Source organism: Cygnus olor, chromosome 1 (genome assembly GCF_009769625.2).
Source record: "Cygnus olor isolate bCygOlo1 chromosome 1, bCygOlo1.pri.v2, whole genome shotgun sequence".
Lineage (NCBI taxonomy): Eukaryota > Metazoa > Chordata > Aves > Anseriformes > Anatidae > Cygnus > Cygnus olor.
In genome coordinates this window covers 53,610,762-53,635,869 of record NC_049169.1, presented here as the reverse complement: position 1 = coordinate 53,635,869, position 25,108 = coordinate 53,610,762, and the positions used below count along the sequence as shown (strand labels likewise).

General features: G+C 34.1%; 1 protein-coding gene across 12 annotated transcripts in view; it reads right to left on the bottom strand.

Moving 5' to 3' along the window:
* PPFIA2 (PTPRF interacting protein alpha 2) overlaps positions 1 to 25,108 on the bottom strand; it is a 335,497-nt gene that overhangs the window by 65,984 nt on the left and 244,405 nt on the right. For 10 of the 12 annotated variants that reach the window (XM_040558390.1, XM_040558388.1, XM_040558404.1 and 7 more), the window contains 4 exons: positions 18,942 to 19,058; positions 4,646 to 4,867; positions 2,717 to 2,863; positions 691 to 825 (listed from right to left, as the gene is read on the bottom strand). In XM_040558390.1, the coding sequence (XP_040414324.1) occupies positions 691 to 825; positions 2,717 to 2,863; positions 4,646 to 4,867; positions 18,942 to 19,058 (621 nt within the window). Of the gene's footprint in view, positions 1 to 690; positions 826 to 2,716; positions 2,864 to 4,645; positions 4,868 to 12,451; positions 12,538 to 12,606; positions 12,734 to 18,941; positions 19,059 to 25,108 lie in introns of those variants that run through there. The other 2 variants (XM_040558478.1, XM_040558467.1) reach the window with 2 other exon arrangements.

Here is a 25,108-nt window from a genome sequence, read left to right as displayed (position 1 = left end):
AAATGCATTTTACTTTCTTTGTCTGATTCTAAGATAGTAAGAATGTATACATTATCATTGTATGTCCTTATGACAGGTAACATTCGAACTCCAGTATTAAGCACATGCACACCTTAAAATATTAGTGGCCAATATGAAAGCCATGTTACCAAAAATTTATTTTTAACTTCTTATTTTTCTGAAAGAAAGCTACCTTTTTTGTTATCACAAAAAAAACAAACGAACAAACAAAAAAACACATTTTGAAGTCTTCAGAGTTTCACATTTGTCTTTGCAAATACAAAGAATCATTCAAAACAAGCCTTGTAAGTATGTACTGCAAGTCATCTTCATTTATGATGTACAAATCATCCCATCTGCCATTAACATTTGTTTTATAGCACTTACTGGAACAAAAATAATTGTTGTTGCATATACCTGGAATATATTGAAAATATATGACTCCTTTGTACAGTGTAGGCTACCTAACAGATAGCTACTTTACCTGTTATCAAAATGGTAAGAATTAGAAATATGGCATTGAAACTACTCCTGGTTAATATTGAACTTGTGGCACATACTTATCAGGAAACATCTGCTTTCAAATCAGCTCAACACAATTTTTGTTTTGTCCCTGAGGTGAGGAATCGCAATGCAAATCAATATTAAACAATGGGGCTTCTGAAGCGAACCTACTTCTCAGAGCAGTACCTTAGTCAGAGCTGCAATTCTCTGAGCCAGTTCAGCCTCCACTTCAGGTAAGGTTTCTGCCTTCCTCATTGTCTGCTGCAGCTTCTGCTCAGCCAGCTCTAGACGCTCTTGCAGCTGTCTGTTTTTGTCTTCCAGCTGAAGATAGATTAAAAAAACAAACAAACTGAAATCAGAATTAAGATTTCCTTCAGTTACTTAAGTATGAGGGAAGCAATTTAAACTCACAATATAGGTTTAGGTATTCCACAACCTTTAGAGAGAGAACTTACTGGAAAGGTATTACCTCAAGCATGGAACCATGTAGGCTGTGACTTTTACCAATGATGAGTGATTTGAGGCTTCAGGATAATATGATGGTGAAAAAAAAGTATAAAAAGACATTTATGAAGTTGAATAAAAAATAGATCCAGTTGATGTGTTGTTTACCTAAGCAAAATAAAAGTATTGGTGCCAGTAAGATGATAATTTTCTAAATGGAAGCATTGTATCTATCTTACAGAAAAGTTTATGCATAAGCTAAAATGGGAAATAAATATGATTCCAGAATGATAGAATTCCTAGTGAATTTTCTGAGCAAATGCCAATATAATTGGAAATGTTAAGACTGACACTTGTTACTCAGCTAATTCATTCATTATAGTATCATGGTTGCTAGTTCCTCCAGGTTGCAGTGATATTGTTCATTGTGAAGTTATAATTGTCTCATTTTACAAAGTGATTTTGTTTAATCTGTGATAACCATTAAAGAGAAACAGTAGGGCTTTTGATAACTGCAGTATTTTCTGGCCTACTGAGATCTACCATGATTAAGAATTTTTTAAGTATCTGCTTTCTTCTTTGTTTCACGTTCCAAGTAATAGAAGTCACAATGAAAAAGGACTGTGATTTGAGATTGTTTTTAATCCTTCAAAAGCATGAAGTAGGCTTTTCACATTGCATTGTTGCAAATGAACTTTAAGTCTGCTTGCATATATTCAAAGCTTAGTTCTATTGATCACTACTTTGAGTAGGTAGACTTCTACAGCACAGCATGACTTACATTAGCATTAAGAAAGACTCTAAGGACAGATGTGTTTTGCTCTTCCACTGTGTTCCCCACCCCTGAACAGTTGAAGATATATCTTAAAATAGTCAGTTGAAGATACATCTTAAGTTAGTCACACCAAACTGGTAGAAGCTAGAGAGTTAGAGTTTTGATACTTTAATTTCCCTGAATATGTAGTCATGTACACATATATGCACACACAGTGGTGTGTGTGTGTGTGTGTAAATATATCTGTATACAATCATAGAAAGAGATTGTCAGGTCATGCTGCCTTACTTTCCATACAGCATTTGACATTGTTTGAAGATACGATAGGTGAGAAAAAAAAAACACGCCTGGGATACTGAGGCTGAGGAGCATTTTCATCTTTTATAGTTTAAATGATATTAACTTCACATTATTTCAGTTCAACTTGTATTCTTCAAAACATATGTTCACTTCACTCTTCAGTTTTTAGATTCACCGTAGAAAGAAAGCACCGTAAGAACCATAAGAGACAACTGCATAATCACATTTGCTCTTTCCCAGTATTCATAGATAGTTAATCTTAATAAAAATGTACCTATCCACTGTTAACATATGAAACGATTAAAATCTATTTTATGCATTTTTTTCCTGCAGAAGTGAATTTCTTGTGCTTATACCATTTTTATTTTTATATATTTTAAAATAAATTCAGAGAATCATTACATAACAAAGATTATCCTTCACAATGATAATGCACATTTATGCAAGACAATATTAGAAAACACAGTTATTTCACAATCTTGAATGCACACATTGGTGTGGTATTCGTGGTTGTAGCAGCTGACATGAAGCTTAGAGGTGCTAAGTTAAAAACAAAACTTTTTTTCAGATTAACTTAATTAAAAGTTAGTGGATTAACCCAGTGAAAACCTCCTACAGATCTGCTCCTTTTTTTTGTGTGTGTTAATTTTGATTGTTTATGAAGAAAGCAACTAACTAATGCAGACACTGCACCTGACGTAGGATGGCTTCCTTGTTTGCCAGTTCATTTTCCAGCTTGTCATTCATGTCGTGTATTGAGGTGGATTCTCTCTGTGCACTGAGGTAGCGCTTCTCCAGCGTAGTGATTCTTTCTTCCATATCTTCCTTTTGTGCCATTGCCTAACATGAAAAAAAAAATTGGCAAGAACCATGCAATTAAAATTCTTCATCATTTTATACCAGTTTAATACTCACGCTAACAGTAGACAGTAATGTAAGGTGTGCCCAGCAATTTCTCTGTTTAAAGAAGAAATAATTGCAAGAAATCTCAAAAGGAATAAAGATATTTAAAATGGTAGCTGTTGAGTAGAGCAAACAAGCAAACCTCATATTTAGTATATTTTTCTATTTTTCAATTGTGTTATATTACAATATGAAAGCAGTGGTAGTGAAGTGAGAGATTGTTTTTCCAGTACGACAAAATGAAAATATACATTAGTCCAAATAGCTCATCCTAAAATGGACTATATCCAGGTTATTGTTTTGCATATTTGCATATTGCTGAAATAACGTATAAAAATAGTAATTACATACATAGTTCATTTTTTCCCTCTAACCTAAAGGAAAAAACAAAGAAAAAAGTATTGAGCAATGTATCCAAGTTACAATATTAACAATTACAATACAATATTAAATGAGCTTCCTTGATGCATGCCCTTCATCTTTTGTGTCAGAATGAAATAATAAAGACAGGTACCTTACAAACCACCTTTACAAACATCTTGCATGGCAGATTTTGCACTGATATGTGGCAATTATTCTACATGCAATGTATTAGTGCCACTTTGCTTAGTAAAAAAAGGGTTGAAAGCAAGTAAACGTGTAGTGAATGTAACATGGTATACAAGAGCAAAATGGCAACAACAGCAAGTGGCAATCAAGGTGTCCAGGAAACAACAATATTTGTCAGAAAGTAAATGAGACTGGAGAGATTTGAGACCCTTGTAGAGAGTGGCTGTGGAAAAGGAGAAACATATTGGTGCAAAATATTTTTTGTAATCTTATAAAAAAAGATGTAGTATTTTAAAAGGGACACCACATAGATGTTAAGATGTTTTTAGGCTGTGTCAGGTATCAGAAGTTCAGAAGGAACATTTCTGCCAGAAGACTAGAAATATCAGGTCAAATATATACACATACATATGCGTTTACACACGCACATACATACACACTTACATACACATGAATGAAATACCAATATTGTAGAAAGGAGTGTAACATACAAATAGTCTAACTTCAAAATATTAAAACTGATTCTAGAAACCAACTATCCACACATACTGAGACTATGTGAAAAGATATTCTGGAGAATACTGGGGAGCACCACAAATTTAAGAGTAGACAAGAAAAGGAAACCCAAAATATATTTCCATGACAAACATTGATATTCCCTGATGTTTACATACAGCAGGGAGAAATTTCTTAGACTGTTTCACTGGGAAAAGGGAGTAGCATATTGGAACTTGGCTAACGAAGTTGCCCCATAAGAATATACATTATAATTGATTATATGAATAATAGCATTTTATAAAAATGGCCCAAGATTTTTAAAAATGTATTTTAGATTATTTACATGGCCAACATCTCTGTTAAATAGATTTCATCATAAAAATGTGGCAATAACTGATATACTTGCCAGAATATGCTCTAGTAATGCTAAAACACAGAAGAGTTGGCCTTCTTCCTACACGAGTTGCACGTACACATATCCACTTTCAGGAATACAGTTTTATAAGAAATAGTATTAAAAACCTCTTTAATGTAAATTTCGTGGTTCCTATGCACATGAGGTTTTGTTAATGCTCAACTTTGCTTCTCCTATTCATTGACCCCTATCAGCTTGAATCGGTACCTGAAGAACAACTGTCAAGACATACGAGGTGAGTGTGGTGATCTCCTTACCTCTCTAATGTCTCTCTGATATTTAGTGTTCATTTCTTCTGTTTTAATGAGCTCCTTCCTGGCAGTCTCTGCTTCTTGCTCTACCTCTCCCACCCGGGAAGACAGTGCAGCCAAACGCTCCTTCATTTGTGCCATTTCATAGTTCTGCTTTTCAAGTAGCTCCTGGAGTTCAACAACTTGACTGGCTTCATCATTTGAGTCTATGGAGCCATTTGATAAGCGCTGTTAATAGAGAAGTGACGTTATTTAACTTTTAATATAGACTCTATCTAAAGAATTCCTAAAATCAAGATTACATTAAAAATTACAGAAGCAATTAGGGAAAAATACCACAATAAGTTGCACTGGAGATGAGAGAGATACTCATGAAAAATTTCAAACGATTGATATTAATTAATCGAGGGATTCCAGAATGTAACACAAGGAGGTGTAAATATTTGCATTAAGAGCAGAATGGTATACAAAAATGGCTTTAGTTTGACATTATGGCTATTCAAATCCAAATTGCAGCAATACTACTCCTAAAATGCACCAAAATGCATGTATGCATTTCAGCCAAACTTGCACACCATTTAAACTTATTCATAATCTATTTCATTTGTAAAATAGCCCACAATGCAGACAGGAGGTAACACTAAAAATTCACAAATTCACTTTACCAGAAAGTTCTGAGACTTTGGTCAACATACTGGTTAAGTCTATATCAGAAATTAGTTCTGCTGAAGTAAGTTGTGCATTACTGAAAGGCCTGAATGAATAAAGTTATAAAGGAAAAAAAGAAAAGGTCCAGAACATCTTACTGCCTTTGGAGTCTGATCCCAGGAGTACGGTTTATCTAACACATAAGTGATTCCAGGAAAGAAGTGTGTTCAATAGCAGGACTTGCTGGCATTTCTTCATTATAAAAAGATAGTCATGTTAACCTTTACCACCATAGGCTAAGCCATGGTTTCCCATGAATTTAATTCTCATTTCCAAAAAAAAAAAAAAAAAAAAAAAAAGTAAGAAGACCAACCAAAATTATCTGGTTTTAAAATATAACATGGAAAAATATATCAAAGTATTACAAATTGTTATAATTTGTCAGGTAGGTGCAATTTTACCAGTTAAAATAATACCATCCAATATGGGAACAAAGTATATCACTAACTGTCATTTAACCTAAGCTATTGATCTCAAAGAGCATCATGCAAGAACATTGGTCCTAAAGGGTTCTTGTTGCCCTTGAGATGGTACGGTATATAACAATGCATATATGAAATATGACTAGAAGGATTCTAGAGGAAAACAAGTTTGTGCTCATTAGCTTTTGTGTGTTATTATTGTCCAAATATATTTATGCAGAAAACTAACAAATTCAAACATTGTTACTCTGTTTAATAGCTTTATTATTCTTCCCCCAATCAGCTAGAAAATGAACCCAGATCAAGACCACCTGCCCCTCTGTGGATCACTGAATAAGATTATTTTACTATAAGCATTCATTACATCAAATAATTCAGCTCCAAAATTGCTTTCTGTATCCTAGTCAATTATATTATCTGGGCATTTTATGTTGGTTACTGAACCATCGTTGATCTACTTTCGGGATACCTAGGGAAAATGAAAATGGCAATTGGAAAAAATATATTTACGTTCAGTTTGTTGCTTGAAAGCGTTCAGTTACTCTACTTGAACCAAATTCCAATTAATATGAAGCAGTCATGTAAACAAATTAATACTCAAGATAAAACATTCTAACCATCATATTGTATTAGATTGTGTAAACTTGAGATAGCTTTTTATATATGATTATTATAATCTGTTTTATAACTTTAGTCTCATATATTAATTTTAGGAGTTGTCACAGAAGAACAAATTTTAGTGTATTTTATTTTCCCTACAGTGGTCCATGAATTGCAGCAAGGTTTTAGTACTTGAGTTAGCAAATATGAAAAATACATGAATGGCATATAATCATGTAGCCTATGTGATATGAACCCTAATTGTTTTGAAAGGGCAAGCTTCAATATCTAGGAGAATATTAACTGACATAAAAATATATATATGTATTTTTTTCCATTAAAAAAGCATTTATTTCTAAAGAAATTAATAACGAACCCTCATATAAATTAAAAAGTGAAAGATCAAATTTATTCTACTCACTCAATATCTGAGATTCATGGATACAAATAAAATGTAATGAAAATTAATCCCTCACCAACAGACAAATTACATGATTGCCAGTTATGCATGTATGTATTTTGATTTATGCACATAAACTTCCCTCATATTTCTTTGATGAACTCTTTGCATAAGATGCTTTAATTATAAACATTGTTCACTTTTGCTTTATATTATTCCTGTATAAATATACACAACTGGTTGATATTTAAAGTTTCCCAAAATTTTTTATAAAATGTTTCAACATTTTGATTTTTCTCAGGATGATTGGGATTAAAAAAAAAAAAAAAAAACACTTTTTTATTATAAATCCTAGTAAAAATAAAAAAGCTCAGGTTAAAAATAGTGTTTTTAGATTTCTGAAGCATACTTTCAAAACTTTGCCTTAGGATTTTAACTGACATTTTGTCACACTTTTATCTTCATATTATATATGAAGATATATATGTCTGCTATATAGATATATCACATGGAATAATCACTCAAAAAAGGTCACTGGCAGAAAGTTATTAAACATTCATTCAAGATGTAACTGAGATATTATTCCTCTACTTCTCAGGAGGGTTTTAATCAACAGTTTATATGGTCATACTCTGCCTCCCTCCATCTCTCTCTTTAGTTTATATCTGGCTGATTTTTTTGTGCTGAAATATTTCTTAGTACTCAGAGAGTTTTCTGACAATGATACTGTGTATTAATCAAAATACATTTGTAAACAAACACGTAACTGAATGCTTATAATGCTGAAGTCTGAGTTTTAAATAGATCTCTGTTAACTATTACCTGAAACACTATGGGAAATCTTGTCAAAAGAGAATGTACAAAAAATGTTTCCAAGCAGACATTCTTACCTGTCTCATCTTTACACTATCCAAAATCCCTAATATATGCAAGAAATAACATCAAATCAGTGCAAAGAGGAAAGAAAGAAATTGCTGAAAGTAATCTGAAAGACTTGGGAAGTCTGTAGGGAAGGGTGGTAACATTAAAAAAAAATCTGTAAGTGATCAAAACATTCCTGCAGAGAAAAAAAAAACTGTAAATGGTGCCCATATCTGTTTTACAAGTTATTCATCCTGATAAAGTTTTCAACAAATTTCATGATTCTGTCCATCAAATGCTGGCATTAAAAGCTATAGATGAATAGACTCTTTAACTAAAAAAAAAAGTCATGAAATAAAATTATCTAACAATGGCTAGTTTTCTGCATAAAAGAAACATGACAAATAGCTCATATGATCCACTGCTTTGCATTTTCTCTTTTTACTAGCTAGTTTCTAATAAAAGATACTCCATTTGTTTCTATCACATTTACTTCTTTAGACCGCAGTGTCACAGAAACAATATCATCGTATATTCTATATTTCACTTTTATGCTTTCTATAGACACAGCTACAGGTCTGCACAGCTGCACGTGTGGGCACTTGCTACACATGCTATAAGGGTCTCTACTTCCTTTTCCCGACTCCATGGATTCCTCAATCAGATGAAAAATCTGGTTGGCATCAGCCTTAATGACCTACTACAAGGTTGGATTACTTTGCTTGGGCTGGTTCAGAGAAAACAATGGTATGTTTCTAACCAGAAATGTGGCACTTGCTTTTCTCATCACAGAAAAGAATGAGGGAGAGAGTAACAGCAAGAGGAAGGACTGCTATGGGTTTTATTTATTTTCAATCCTTCCAGTCAGGTCTACCTAGATTAGGAGCAGACCCGAATCTATTTTAGTTATGTGATAAGATCTAGCTTAGAGAGGGTATAAGGAAACAGAGAAAGCTGTTTCTCTGATCTTTCATTTCATTGCTCAAAATTACTACATTATACAATATTACTTCAGTGTCAATTCAGTATATTAAAATATTTCAACTATTCAAATAGCTCAACTACTAATAGCTTCAGCAAAAGCATTTTTCAGCCAGGAGTGGTTACGTCGTAAAAAACAGTTTTGACTGGAAGCCGAAGTTGAAGCACACATGATGAAATCCTTTCTTAAGGATGTCACATACAGTAGAGAACGAATAATGACTTTACAAGAGAGCCTACAGACTACATTAGCTTACCTTATGAATAAACTCAGTCAGCAGGCCTAAAAAAAGAAAATGAAGCTATTTCTTAAATCTCACACGTGTCAACATACATTCACACATTGCTGCCTGATAGGCAACTTATCTCCATGACAGTTTCACTAATGTAATTTCATTAACTTTTCCATATTGTTTGAAGTAGTACACTGGGCTGTACTGAGGAAGGACACATTTAACTAAAAGAGCATAAGCCAAAAATTCCCAGGTAAAGATCAGAAAGTAATCGTAAGCATCTCCCAGTAAAACAGGAGAAAGGATTGTGATTCTGGTGCACAGAGGTGTTCTGGGTCTGTCTGGGATGGAGTTAATTTCCCTGCAGCGGCCCATACAGTGCTGTGCTCTGCACTCGTAGCTAGAACAGCACTAGTATCACACCAGTGTTTTGTCTATTGCTGGATACTACAAGCCACTAATTAATTATATATTTTGAACGAGAACTTAAGCCAGGAGTGTGGTAAGAAGGAAACGAAGAACATCTCACAGGGTTACCTCTGAGCAGTCAGCAGTGAAAGTAGGATTTATTTGCTTGATAAAACTCCTCCTCAGTGTATCTAACTTTATGGTGGTCCAGGTGCACGATGCCCTCCCCCCGTGCATAATCATTTTCAGTCCTGAGGACTAAATAAAGCTGTCTAACCACAAGGTACTGTTCAATAATTAAAAGCAAAAAAATTCTTCAAATTCCTATTAGAAACTGGGTGGTGTAAGCAACTCCATTTTTTTTTCTCTTTTTTTTTTTTTAATCCCTAAAAGCATGTGCCTTATGTGTACTTCCTACTTTTTCCTAAGACATTCCCTAAGTTTTTTTTTTTTCTTTTTTTTTCTTTTTTTTTAAATGGAGTACTGGCAAGTTGGTTGCACTGTAAATCTACAGTGTCAAAGTTGAAGTCCTCACCATGTTCTCAAGTCAGTATAATGTGGTTCTTTGAGAGTTCATGCTGAACAAATTTCTATCAGGCTCTCAACCTAATGTTCAAAGCGAGTGTCTGGTTTAGATAGACAGTCTACCTTTGGCAAACAGCAAAATCCCTGAAGACTTCTGACACAACATTGCAATAGAACTATGTCTGAATTGAAGTATCTTAAAAAAAAAAAAAACAAAACACACACACACACACAACCACAAAAAAAAAATGTTGATTTTACGTATTTTTCTTGCTATGAAGTATAAAATCTAACATTAAAAGGGCTTTTCAAACATTTGCAGACAGTGAGTTCTATTTGCTTACTATGTGAAGGCTTATTTGCCAATATACATACTGCAAATATACATAAGCAAAGAGCACAAGCCTAGGCATTTTTTTTTCTGAACCCTATAAAATACCAAATCAGAGCATTTTTATTTTATTTTTGTCAGCATGAAGTTGGACAGGAAAGCAATAATCTAAAACAGGTAAAAAATAAAAGGATGGATACAAGCTAGGGTTCAGCAAAGCAACATGATATTTAGAAAAGGCTAAAATGGTTTCTAAGTACCAGAATCTCATTGCTGCAGAAGCTTTTGGAGAATGGAATATGCTCCATTCACCTGCCTCCAGATATGACATAACCTCATATCTGCCATGAGCCTGTGACCATAATGCTCATGGTTACTGGCCTCCAAGATACACCTCTTTCACATGCTGGTGGCATCTCAACCTAAAGAAAGAATGCTGAATCACTTTATTTTGTGAGATTTCTCACTCCGTCTTCTACAAAGGTGGGTGCTAGCAGCTCTTCTATAAAATATGGCTGAATTTTGGTCAGTTGCTGAAGTGCTGATGTGGCATCTGAGGTATAAAAGCTTTCCTATACTTCTTACGGAATATACAGAATTTCCTTAGTATAAATCACTTTCCAAATATTTTGGAACTGAAATATGATTAGTAGTAGTTCTAATTTTAAAACCTAAATTATGTTTAAACTCTCTTTGGAATAAGATAACCCCTATGAATAACAAACAGAAAATTCAACATGAGAATGAATAGGAAAGAAATGCCATATGGAGCTTAAAAGCTTTAAAATAGTTTAAGCAGACATATTTGAAAACACTGTCCCAAATCCCAAGAGGAAAAGATTATTTTAGGCAGTGGTAAGTGAAGATGTTCCTCATGACTTAGAAAAGTTGTCCACGAAAGCCAGAGCTTCACAGGAGAGAGAGAAAAACTATATGTTTTCCACGTCAAATAAAATTGTAGAAACTCTGTAGTATAGAAATAATAAAAAGGAATTAAAATAAACACCAAAGGAAGCTGAATTATACACATCACTTGACTTTATGAAAGCAAGAGTAAAATTTAACGCTGCAAAAAGCAACATTTACTGATGCTATTTGAGATGTAAGTAAAAATGAATACCAATAGTTGCCAGATGATGCTCTTCACTATAGTGTAGAGAGCTTTTATCCCTATTCTGTTTGAATGCCTCGTGCTCAAAAAGGTTTAGAAGAAAGTAAATGATATTAACACAGGTACATAGCTATATAGTAGTCCAATCACAAGTGACAGTTAAACTACGAGCAAAAGTAAACTAATCATCATCCATAAAATCAGCACACAAAACAAAATTGTAAAAGCTATACCAAAACAAATAGCATGACACTGAAGATGTCACAGTGATTTCTAAGTGGTTGTTTGTCTCTTTATCTTTCAAGGCTATGCTACTTCCCTAGGTTTTTCCACATCTTTTGGTCTGTGTCAGGCAATAATCTCATAATCACTAGAGGCCTCCTCTTGAATTACTCTGAATTTTCCCCAGTCTCTAATCAACTACCCAAGCCAACATTCTCTCAAATTTCTTCTCCCCCACTACCCTGCCATACTCATGTAAAAACAGCTATCTTCTCCAGCACTTTTCTCTCCCAATCTCCTCATTGTCTTGCTCTTTCTTTCAAGCCATCAAAAGACTCCAGCTTTTATTACCACTTTAAAGGTCTGGAACAACTCTGCTTCCTGATCAGCTTTCAGCTCTTACTCTTCTTTCTGATGCCTGTAATCATCTGTCACGCTCTACTCATTTTGCAAAATGGGGCAGGGGGATTAAAAAAAAAAAGAAAGTCTACTTGATGGGTGGGCATTTTTCTTCTTGGTGATAGTCCCTTCCAGAATGTCTACGTATTTCTGTTTTGTACTGTTGGAAAGAATTTCTGAGATTTCATGCAGGACAGAGAAATAATTTCCAGGTGCTTTATTGGAGGCCTAGTTAGCTACCCAAACCAAGCCATATGCAGGCCTGCAGGCACGGAGACTCCTTGCAGTAAGCCACCCAGCAAAGGTCAGCTAGCACAATGCTTAGAGTAAAATTCCCATAGATAGCAAGACTTCTAAAGCAGTGTTTTAACAGGCCTAATATAGGGATTTCTGTTAGGTGAAAGGGAAAATAAGTTTCCATGACTGAAAGACAAGTTAATTTATATTGAACAGACAAAAAAGAGCTGACTGAAAGTCTATTGATTTATCATGTAAATAATGCAAAAGTAATGTAGCTTTTCAGTATCATAAAATGTCTATGCCATAGCATTGAGCACTAAATATTCATAATCATACAAACATACTCAGCTACTGAACAGAACAGTACTCACAGAATATTTGCCTAAAGCCTCTTTCAGAGAGAATATCGCATATTATTCCACTAGAGATACTCCCAGCACAGGCCTGACTCCTTAGATTTATAAAGACTTTTAGTCCCAGCTGCAGCATTTTTCCCGTTTTTCTTTTCATTCTGAAAACTCCTTACCTTTCCAGTTGTGTCAAGCCATCAATCTTCATTAAGACTCCCTCAGCACACACTTTTAAAATTAGGATATCAATATTAATCCATAAAGGGTCTATTAGAAAGCCCAAAAGATATATGTACTGCTTGGAAACTAACCCATCATCAATATATATATATATTTTTTTGTCTGAAGTGTATTACTTTTTAAATTTAGAATGCTTTGGGATAAGGATTGTGTCTCCCACTATTTTATTTTTATACATCATGCATCATGATTACATTTAAACAGCAAAACAAGAAGTCTTTACAACAAACTTTCTCCCAGTTACAAACATCCCTTTGATAAGAAGTGTTAAATCCTTACAGTCTTCTTTAAAATGCTACTTCTAATGAGGGCTGCCTGTGCCTGCCTTCACTCCATTCTTTGCTGCTCCACTATGCTGCCAATTAAAATGAAAGAGTAAAGGAGCACACATGAAATAAATTAGTAAGTAGGAGCTGAAAGTTTTCTTCTTCAGCTTGCTGCAGACCAAAGTGATCAGAAGATCCAAAAATAGTCTGGTACAAAAAATGGAACAGATTCCAATAACTGCTCTGAAAGAGACCTGCTATGTTTTAGATACTATTTCCTCTTAATATTATTTGATTTGCAAACTAATTTGATTAGCCTACTCTGAGTTTGCTTTGGCAAAATACTTTTTATTCCTACAGGATGCAATGTCTATAACTGTCGTCAATTTTTAACAGATTTTAGTATTTATAAACTGCAGGCGTATCACTTAATTATTGGAATACGTTAGTGTCATGACGAAGAAGAAAAAAATGTGATTCTTAAATGAGGTGAATGTGAGTGCCTGAGGCATATTATAAGGCAATACACCTGTTTAATACAGGTAAAAAGTAATTACACACAGGTCTGAGTTCCTTGTAAAGGAACACAGGTTATATATATACAGGTTATATATACAGGTTATAAGTATTGAAGTGACATGTGGGATGTATATATATAAAGGCAATAAATAGAGACAAATTGACTTTGTTTTGTGCCAGTGTTTATAGGCTGTGGTTACAGATGTCAGCAATTAAGTTTAAAAATAGAAACAGTGCATTTTCAAGGAGAAACATCCTGGTCTACGCTGCATGTATACACTTAGCTTTCATGCCTTCAGCGTAATGAAATCTGCATAAAAAAGCTTTGTCAGGTAGGAGCCATCCTGAGCATACAAGGTGTCTATGAGAATAAAAATGGAGCCATTCCCCACGTAAATTAATCTCTCATAAAACTCCATTAACTTCGGAAGAATTATAGCAGTGATTTGTTATATGTTTGAATTAAAAGTTGTAGCATGGAACTTACTCTGGAATATTCTCCAATATGGGCCAGAAATTGGCAATGAATTTTGAAACACACCGTTATAAGTGAAGGACATGCTATAATGGTTGATATGTAAGGTATACAAACATCAGAAAATGACACTTTTTCCAAAGTAACTTCAATCCTTCCCAATTTGCATATGAAAATTTCTGATAACATTCCATTTTAATGAATAACTCAATTTCCATGACTTGCATGGATGCTAAAATAAATATCAGCAAGGAATAATGACTTTATTTGAAAACAAGCTACTTATTCTCAGCATCTTATTTTTAGAGGTCCAGAAAGCACCACATAATGGTACCATAGTTTATAGCAAGAAATGAGAACACATTGTGCCTGCTATAAACATCTGAGACTCATTCTTATTTCTTGCTCCAGTTATGTATGGTAAATGGTGCCTGAAATTCAACCACAAGCTCATGTACACCAATTTGTCTTTAAATGTATTAATGAATATTTTAGGAAGGAAAATCTTACATTTAGGGTATCTTGACAAATTTTCCATCAAACTGAAAGCAATTTGGGGCAAATATATTTCCTTCCTCAAACTTGAACATGATTGTTGACTGAAGATAGAGTAGAGACTTTGTATTTCTCAAATAACTCATTATTTCATACACTTACAAGGGCTTTCATATTGCATTTTGGCAAAAAATAAAAATAAAAAAAGAGTGAACCATACTGACTTAAAATTACATGGGAATGGGTAAATGGATGCATAATGGGTTATGGGTTAAGTGGGGAAATAATATAATACACCTGGTGCTGTTTCTGGTATGTATAATTTTAATGTGAAATTATGAAAATTCATGTCCTTCTAACCTAAGGGTTGTAATCGAAAGCATCAGTGGGCTTTCTTTTTTAATGTTCTTTCTCTTTATTTAACCTTATGTTTACTTTCTCAAACACTTTCTCAAAAAATTAAAACTCTACTGGTCAAAAATGTTCTCCTGCTTTTACGTGATAGTCTAGTTTTCCACTGGCTCCTGAAACATCCTCCCAGAGCTGAGAAAACCAAATCTCCTGTACCATAGCTTGAGGTGGCCAATGAACTTTGGTAATGCTTTATCAACACCTTGCACGCAAGTTCCCCCAGAGGTACTTCAGGTGCAGTCCGTAGACCCCCACTGTTACCTTCAAGAGGGGCTCATCAGTTGTCACTCACTGCTGGTTGTTTCGGGCAGGAAACCATGAGAAGAGGTGCACACGGTCTGTCCCCCCTGCAGGGTGGCGAGCTCCTTCTTCAATATTTGTACCACTGCAGAGCTTCCCATCTGCCCACCTTCTTTCCTTTAACATCCCTGCATACATCCTCCAGTAGAATCCTCAGGATCATGAATGCTGCTGAATCCCAGCTTTGCAGCTTCCCTAGCTGCTTCCCAGTAGACTTACCATTTATTCACGGTGAATCCTGCCTTCCCTGGCCTTTACTTATGGGGAAATCAGGCCATCATCCTCACAGATCAAGTGAAGGATCTGGATGGCAGTAAATCACATCCAATGGTCACAGATCTAGCTAGGAGATTATTTGATAATAGAAATGTTTGCATCTTAATTCCCATGGTAGGTAATCTTTGAAAGTCTTTTTTTTTTCTAAAAGAATTTTTCAAAATCCGTTAAAGCTCTTCTTTTTGTGTAATTTGCCTCCTTGCAGGTTTCTGTACTTGCCAGATTTTAAATTTAATTTAAATGATATAGCATAGAAGCTTTGCAGTTGTAGAGCAGAAATTTTAATGTATCTAGCTGAGGTCCCCACTAGAGAACATGGGTGACCTCACCCGTTCAGTGAGCTGGCATCCATCTTCCAGTGAAAGCAACTTGCAGTGGAATCTGCGGACTGTTCTAGGTACAAAATTTAGACCCAAGAAACTGTTCGGTTTGGTTTTAAATTGGGATAATCCCATGTTGAAATCCCTAATATTTTCCTAGAGCAGCTATTTTAAGAAGTTTGGAATTTTTTAAGATCGTAACTGGAAGCCATTTACTCTTTCTCTTCTTTTTCCTCTGTTTTCTAAAGCAATAAATATACCTAGTTAGTAATTCTCATTGCTTCTATTTTACTATTATTTTCTTTTGAAATGTTTCAGTTATACCTGATAATGAGCCTCCGTTTATGATTGCACTCCATCACCACTAATATGATTTCTATTTCTTAAAGATTAACTATCTTGATTTACCTTTCTGCTCAATTTAAAAAATATAATTATGTACACAGCCACTGCTTTACAGAAATCAATTTATGGTATATTAGAATGATTTCTTTTTGAGCCAAATTTGTTGTCTTATAAAAATGTATAAAAATGTAAAAAAAAGAAAATTAATGTCCCAGAAAAGTTCTTAGACTGTTCTTTAAATCCTATTTCTAGGAAGTGCTTTAAAAATATTTAGTAACTTCCTTCAGCACCTTTTCTAAGCACTGAAGTAATATAAAATATAAAATATTTCCATGTTGCCGTAAAATGCAGTCATATTGTCTTTTTTTTTTTTGTCCTCATTTTTCTTTCTTTTCATGGGAATATACTAATCATTCAGCATTGCTGCTGCAAATGAGCTGGAACCAATGATGACATCTTTTTCATAAATACACAAAAAGTTATTCCAGCTTCAGAATGGCTGTTAAATTTGGGACACACTTAAATCTCCCAAGAGTCTAGTCTGCATGTTTTCCAGGGCTGACTAACTCTTTCTGCAGATAATTTTTACCTGAGAGATCCTCTAATGACGTATATCTGTTTGGTACTAACTGTTGTCAGAATCTGAGCAAGCTCTACTTCAGTGTACATTTTACCATGTATGTACTTCCTGAGAAGTCCAAAAACTCCTGAAGGTATTACTTAAGTTTTACTTATATATCAACTGTGAAAAGTGGAAACCTGAAATGTAGGAACTACTCCATCTGACTGAAACTGAACCCTGGTCTCCTGAATTAAAAGAGGGTAGAAACCATGGCATCATAGCTTATTGGCCTTCATCCCTACAGCTGAAGTTGAAGGACATTTTAAAAGTAATGTTTAGTGTACAGGCTTAAGCTGAAGTATTTTACAAAGTGAGGGCTTCTATTTACAAACTAAGAAGGAATTAATGGTGGGCACAAAGGTAATGTTAGAAAGTTAGAAAGTAGCTAGTGCAGAGGATGTGAATTGGAACTGAAAGGAATGGAACAGAAAGGAACTGAAAGGAATGGAATAGAGTAGAGCAGAGTAGAGCAGAGTAGAGTAGAATAGAATAGAATAGAATAGAATAGAGTAGAATAGAATAGAATAGAATAGAATAGTTCAGTTGAAAGGGACCTACAGAGGTCACCGAGTTCAACTGCCTGACCACTTCAGGGCTACGCACAAGTTAAAGCATGTTATTGAGGGCATTGTCTAAAGGTCTTTTGAACACTGACAGGCTTGCGGCATCAACCACCTCTCTAGGAAGCCTGTTCCAGTGTTTGATCACCCTCACAGTAAAGAATTTTTTCCTAATATCTGGTCTGAACCCCCCTGCTGCAGCTTTTTGACATTCCCACGCCTCCTAACTAGAGGTCACTGGTAGATCCAGTGTCAACATAGTGTCTTGTGGTCTCCCTATTCATAATGCTTTCATTAATATAAGGAGCAAAAGAACAAGCCTTTAATTCATCTCAACAATAAAAACTTAGGTAGTTTTAGGAAGTGTAGAATTTTTCTGGACATAATGGTCTAAAAAAAATCATTCTTAATGATATGTTACTCTGGCTTTTCATTCTTGTTTCATGAATATGCAGGACATAATATCTAAATGACAGATATTCTGATTTCATCTTAGTTCTGCTTATAGGGAAAGAAGTAAGTTGAAGATTTAGTTGCATTTAAAAGCACAAGTGAGGTGGATTTTTTTTTTTTTTTTTTTAATCGTGGATGTGTCGAACGGTAAGATTCTTCAAGGAAAAAGAAAAAAGGTGAACAGTATTTATTTAGTATATGTTTCTCAACCACACAGATAACTTGAAAAATACACATACATAGTAAACTGCAAAACATATAAACTAATGCTTGCAGTGCAAGTACACTCTAGTAAATTGGATTACCTATAAACTAAATAAGTAATAATAAGTATTATTTTTGTAAGTGTGATTTATGCCACTGTTCATCACATGTCATTATAAAAAATACACAATTAGAGAACCAAGCGGCAACTTTACTCAGTTCAGCTGTCTGCAAAATGTTATATTATGCTTGCATATTAATTTAATAACTGTGAATCAAGAGAAGATATGCAACTTGGTTTTATCCATCTGGAAAACTAAGATTCAGAGGAAATCCTTATTTCTAAATCAGATATTCTATAACTTGTCTTTGTTGTTCAGCCTTAAATGGGCAAATAGCCTAACTACTATACAGCTATTTTGTATTGAAAGAATGTTAATTAATATGCTCTTCACTTTTCTTTATATGAGTAAGGATATAAACCTGCAACATGTCAATGTGTAACACAGAGGAAAATGTGTTTTTCTAGTTTTTAGGTCTCTTTGTCATTCCCTGATGGACTACATTGGCAGCAGTTTTTGCATATATGCCCTTTATGTGTATATGCCCTTTATGCATATATGCCCTTTATGCATATATGCCCTAGTATGTATATACAATTACACCTTGCTCTTCTGCCTATGACATAGGGAGGACCACTCAGAAGGAGAACTGCAGCATTTTGAAAAACAAAACAAAAAACAAACAAACAAACAATAAAAGTTTACTATAATCTGTAGGCCTAACTCAATATCTGATCAGAGAGCTAAGACCTGCCCATTTGCACTTGCTTTTCATGTGAACAAATTCATTGTTTGACATTGGTTTCAGTGGGCAGACAATATTGTAAATGGAAGTCCCATAAAATATTCACATTATACTTACAATAGATTAACATTACACTTATACTATATTCACATTACAGTGTTACACTGAATCAGTTCTTATATAGATTGTGTGCTCCAATGAAAACTAATATTTTATACCTTTTCATGAACCTTTTGCCCTGGCTCCATTCCTTCAATATGCTCTGATTCAGCAGGCCCTTCACCAGCTGCAATTTTCCTTTGAATGTGTGCATTTTGTTCACGCAAAGCTACAATCTGCAAAAGATAGAAAGGAAATGGTCATAGGTATAAGAAAACCAAAAATTACTTAGCAGGCGGTTTGTGAAATCTAGTGACATTTTGATACCAAATTGGCCATTTGTAACATCTGCAATATTAGGTCTATACATGCAGAGAGGTTTAACAAAAAACAAACACAACAAACAAGCAAATAAACTTATATTGCTAATGATTAAGGAGCATTAAGGATACAAAAGAATGACAGAATGTCAGGATATTCAACATTATGTCTTGCTTTATCTTCTATCTTTATTATTCTTTCACATTGAACACAATGGGTTACCAAAGTAGCATTACAGGAGAACAGAGCCAAAAGACTATGAAAGAAAAACAAGTGATGTAAAATGAAATTCTAGTTTTATCAACTTTCCAGCACTTAGTAACTGTAACATGAATTTTAAGGGCTTTTTCTTAAGAAAAACATGTACATAAAAGTCCTAAGTGTGGTATTCAATGACTATTTTAATGCAGATACAAGTAGGATTTTTTTTTTCCTTTTTCATATTAAAGATACTGCTTCATTTATTTTTAGTGGTATAAAAAGTCCCACACAGTTACTGGAAAATAAGCTGCTTTCTCTTTGCAATATTCTGCTTTCATGAGCATATATAATAAGTGGTTTACCGAATGGATAGCATCGTGTATTACAGTGGAATACTAGTATGATGGGTAGATGCTGGTTTTTGGAAAGCTAGGGTAAATTTAAAGGTTTCTATCACTCTATTATATATGCATAAATCCCGAGTCAAAAACACCCTAAAATACTGCCCTGTCCTGAAAGAAAAAAGCATGTTGTAGTAGGGAAGACCTAAGTCAGTACTACTTGGTAAGCATGTTCAGCAGTTAGGAATCTGTGGGACTTGAAGTAACTAGTAGATGGAAATCTACATTAAAAAATATATGTACTTTGGTCTGAATAATTTATTTTGAAAGTGTTTTTTTGTTTGTTTGTTTGTTTGTTTTGGGGGGAGGGGTTCAAATTTTACTTTTAATTTATGTTTAAGTTCTGATTGTAATAACTATTTGAATCAGCTCTGGCCAGCATTTGAGATCTGAGGGACACATCGCTTTACATAATTCTTCCTTAATATAAATGTGGAAAAGTGTTTTGAGTCAGGCAGTTTCACTCCTCACTGATTTTCAAGTTACAGCCCTTGATGCATTTGTGTGATTTCCACTGGTTTCAGTGTCAAGACCAAGACTGGAGGGCATAATTTCACCCACAACAATTATATGAAAATATAAAAGAGTGGGAATTAAAATTGTGTGAGACAATATGTGTCTTCTGGGAATGTACAAACACACTGTGCTTTAAAAGGCTTTTTGCCTAAGGAAATCTTTATAATCTCATTAGCAGTGATTCCTTTTGTATAGTCATTGGTAATTTAAAAATTTAAAAACTTTTTCTCTGAATAGCTCCACTATTTTTATTTATTTATTTATTTATTTATTTATTTTTTGGTATGATGCAAATAGTTCTTAAACCTAAACTAAAGAAATAATGGTTTACAGCAAGAAAAATTAGCTAATAAAATTAGCTAATAAGGCTATAAGTGACTTTCAGGTAGCTTAAAGGAGATACTTCAAAGTATATATTATAAAATAATGATTTACAGAGAGTAACTGTAAATTATGTGAAATAAATGTAAAATCATGGAATATGTTAACTGTCAGCTGACAATAGATCTGGAGTTTCATACAATAATCATTGATCCATTAAAATGCAGACTTCACTATGACATCATCTTGATTTATCACCTATTTCTAATACAAATCCTTAATCATCCTTCACATCAGTAAGAACATGGTGTAAACATGATTACAAAATTTTATCATTTCTTCACACATTTCACAACAGTTTTTTTTTTTTTTCCTCTTTTGGTATTTAGATACCTTTGGACCACCACTTTTAAAATAACTAACTAAATAAAATTATACCCTCAAAGTGAAATGCAAATAAAAGCATCTAACATTGTATACTATTATTTGGGGGGATTCACTTAATTTTGAATACTTAGGAACAATGTCTTTGCCAAAAATCCCTCATTTTTAAGGCTAATTGTTACAATGTTTTTGTTACTGAAAAGGATACAGAGTAACAACATGCAGGAGCAGAATGAAGTTTCAAGTCTGGCCCATCTTAAAAGTATCAGCTCTAGCGGTCACGTAGCAGTTCTAAGTTGTGAAGAACTACACCGCTAATTTGCTTTCATACTTCTCTTTTCCTGATTTAATGAATAAATTAATTGAGAATTAATGATCCTAAGACAGCAAGGAAACTCTCCTCCTGTTGCCTTACAAATAAAAATGAATTTTTACTTTTCACTTTGTTAAAGGAGAGGGTTTTTTATTATTATCACACTTGCATTTATTGCTTATTTCTTATTTAACTTGAACTTTTTAAAGTGTGCAAAATATTTACAAATGTGCTAATTTAGTCACTGAAAAAAATTATCTAACTTTCTACACAGGTAGTCACACCAAAACATGGCTGTACGGGTTATGAGGATGTATGACTTAGGTGCAGATGAAGATGCAGATGACTCTTAAGTTTTTACCTAGGAAGCCTCTAAATCTTTCTTCTCAAAATTCTGATGATCATTACAACAACAGATAATAATATTACAAATCTAGGTAAGTGAGTGATTGTTCAGTATTGATAAAAGTCAGTAGTACTGCTTCTGAGAAATAAGAACATACATATTCCTTATATTTATGTTTTTATGTTTATGCAATCCAGCTTAACGTACCTCTTACAAAGTATGTCTTGTCTACAGTAAGCTTTTCAACCATCTACATATTATTTAACCCTATAAGGCAATAATATTTGATATAATTCTTAATGGTTTTCATGCTAAATTCTCTTTTGAAAAAGAAAAGGGTAATATTATTGAGGATGAAGTCATATGTGCTTAAATTAAATTAACAGAAGACATTAATGAAAATAAATGTGCATGAATACCATCGTAATTATTGAAAACTGGACAGTCAACCTTGGGTTCAAGTCCAAGTACTACCTCCTAAAATATGATCAAACATATCACAAAGTTTTTTCCTCATTAGTTTCTGAATGCGGTCCTCAAATCTTTAGATTACTTTTCTAAATCACTATTACAGACATTATTTTCCCATTTAGCACACTTGCAAAGCTTTTGACCTGGACCACAGTAACACGTTTCAACGTCACTTAAATCTGGAGTGTAAAATTGCAGAGATGCTGGTACTCCCATACTTAAGTCCTAAGATATCTTTCTATCTTAAGTCTAAATTTGGATCCCTACTAACTTTGCCAAACTCAATCAAGTAAATTGAAAATTCACAATAATATATATATATATATATTTGATTTAGAAGAATGAAAAAGAATTGTGGATTTAAATTTAAATCTAGAGTACTAGTTCTCTAGCTGGAGCTTTCTAAATGTTGTGGCTTAATCTGATGAAGATACCCCAAAACCTAAAAAATGTTCCTTAACCTTGCGTTCTTCTCACAGGCATGTTGATCTCTGTAGACCTTTGTACAGTTCTCTACTTCCTGAGAGGCTATTCATTACCTCATTATAATTCCAGGCTTTAGATAACTAATTTACTGTGAACACAATATAAGAGTGATTTTGTAGTTGACAGCTCAGGGTGCCTCACAGCTTGGAAGCTGGAGAACATTGCTGGGTGTTTTAGACAGTAAGATTTGGAGTGAATCAGAGAATAATGACCGGTAAGGGACCAGATAAAACAGAGACCTTGCCATTAGGCTTATAAATGTTCTGACATCCTTAGGGAGAAGCCATTGTTACTATTAATGTGTATCTTAAATTATAAATCACAAGAAGAATATTCTGGGTACCTTTCCTACCCGTAAAAATTTTTTCTTGAAATCCTGGCCTGTGACCCCACAACAGAGCATGCTCTACTTAAGGCAAAAATGCCCTTAGCTATCCTGTATCATCCATTGGCTCAAGACACAAATACAATAGCTGAGCTGAAAATCTTGAATATATCTGGCTGGCACAGAGCAGGATAACTGAAAAGCTAAAGTGCTGAATGCTGAGATTAAAGTGGTTATCTGATTCCTTCTGTAAAAGCTGGAGAGAGAAACACTGTCAGCATATCTTCTGTGTCTGAAAGAGGTGGGATGAACAACATGCATATCTTTTCTCCTGGCTGAAAACACGTGATTATATTAAATTTAGGTGCTTCCATTATGATGGCTAAATAGAAGCAAAATTAATTCCATCAAGGAAGTGAAGAAATTCGAGGAAAAAAATCATGTTATGAACCAAAAAGCATGCTGCTAGTATAGTATTATACTATAGTGTAACATTACTATACTATATATATAATATATTGCTATACTACACCATTGTTATACTATATATCCACTATATACCATGTATTATTATACTATATATACCTAGGGGTGCTGTTTGACAAGAAGCATGTCATGAGCTTTCGATGTGTGCTTGCTGCACAGAAAGCCAACTGTATCCTGGGCTGCATCAAAAGAAGCATGGCCAGCAGGTCAAGGGATGTGATTCTCCCCCTCGACTCTGCTCCTGTGAGATTCCAATCTTGCATTCAGCTCTGGGACCAGAGCACAAGAAGGAAATAGACATATTGGAACAAGTCCAGAGGAGGCCCACAAAGATGACCAGAGGGCTGGAGCAGCTCTCCTACGAAGAGAGGCTGAGAGAGTTGGGGTTGTTCAGCCTGGAGTACAGAAGACTCCAGGGAGACCTTAAAGCTGCCTTCCAGTACCTAAAGAGGGCCTACAGGAAAGCTGGAGAGGGACTCTTTGTCAGGGAGTGCAGTGATAGGATGATGAATAATGGCTTTAAACTAGAAAAGGGTATGTTTAGATTAGAGATTAGAAGGAAATTCTTCACTGTGAGGGTGGTGAGACACGGGAACAGGTTGCCCAGAGCAGCTGTGGATGCCGAATCCATAGAAGTGTTCAAGGCCAAGTTGGATGGGAGCAACCTGGTCTAGCTTGAGGTGTCCCTGTCATGGCAGGGGGTTGGAATTAGATGATCTTTAGGGTCCCTTCCAACCCAAACCATTCTATGATTCTATATCATAGTATAATACAGTATAGTTGGTCCTGCCCACTCCTTAGATGTGGTGGGGAAAATTTCTCCAGTTACCTCATGGATGCTTTTTTTCCTCTCAGTGTGTATAACAGTACAGACAAATAAATACTCACAGTGTGTATAACAGTACAGACAAATAAATATAGTTATATGCTTTCAAAAGTATAAGGCCTCTATGGAGGCTAAATAAAATACTGTTCTAATTTTTAAATAGTTGCATAATCAATTTCTCTATTGACTTTATCTTCAATGTTTTTGCTATTTAAATTGTATTTAAAACCATCTGCCAGTGAAGGATTTAAATGTAATTACTGTAATCACCTTGTTTTAATTTGTTTTCCATGGAATATACGCTTGTATGTAGAGATATAAAGATATTTAAATTAATTAATAAGCACATAAAGCTAAAATATTACAGGTGTTTATTTTGTAGGATTCTTTCTGATGTTTAAAACAGTGATAAATATTTTTGACTTGATTATTTCATTTTTATACTTTGAAGTTTTTAATTTATTAACTTTACCAATTTTAGAACTAGTTAAATATAATTTTTGTGGATAACAAAAGCTCTGAACAACATATATAGTGTTTGACAGACCCTTAAAAACAGTAAGAAGCTGGATCAATTAAAGAATCTTTTTTGGTGTCAAAATGTCAAAGATTTTAGGCCTTTGAAAAGCTAATTTTTATATACTTTTCCTACCTTAAACTATTGAACTGGTTTCTTTGATCTTTCAACATTCAAACAAATCTGTTCTAGCCAATTAAACTCTGATTCCCATTTTTCACTTTGCTACAGCTGACAGACCTACAAGGTTTTTATTTTTATTATTTTTATATTTTTCTTAAATTGAAGTAGTCCAGTCAAAAATATGTTTCTTTCTACATGGATGATATGATAAGCCAAACTTGTTGTGAATATATTATGTCAGTTTTCCAT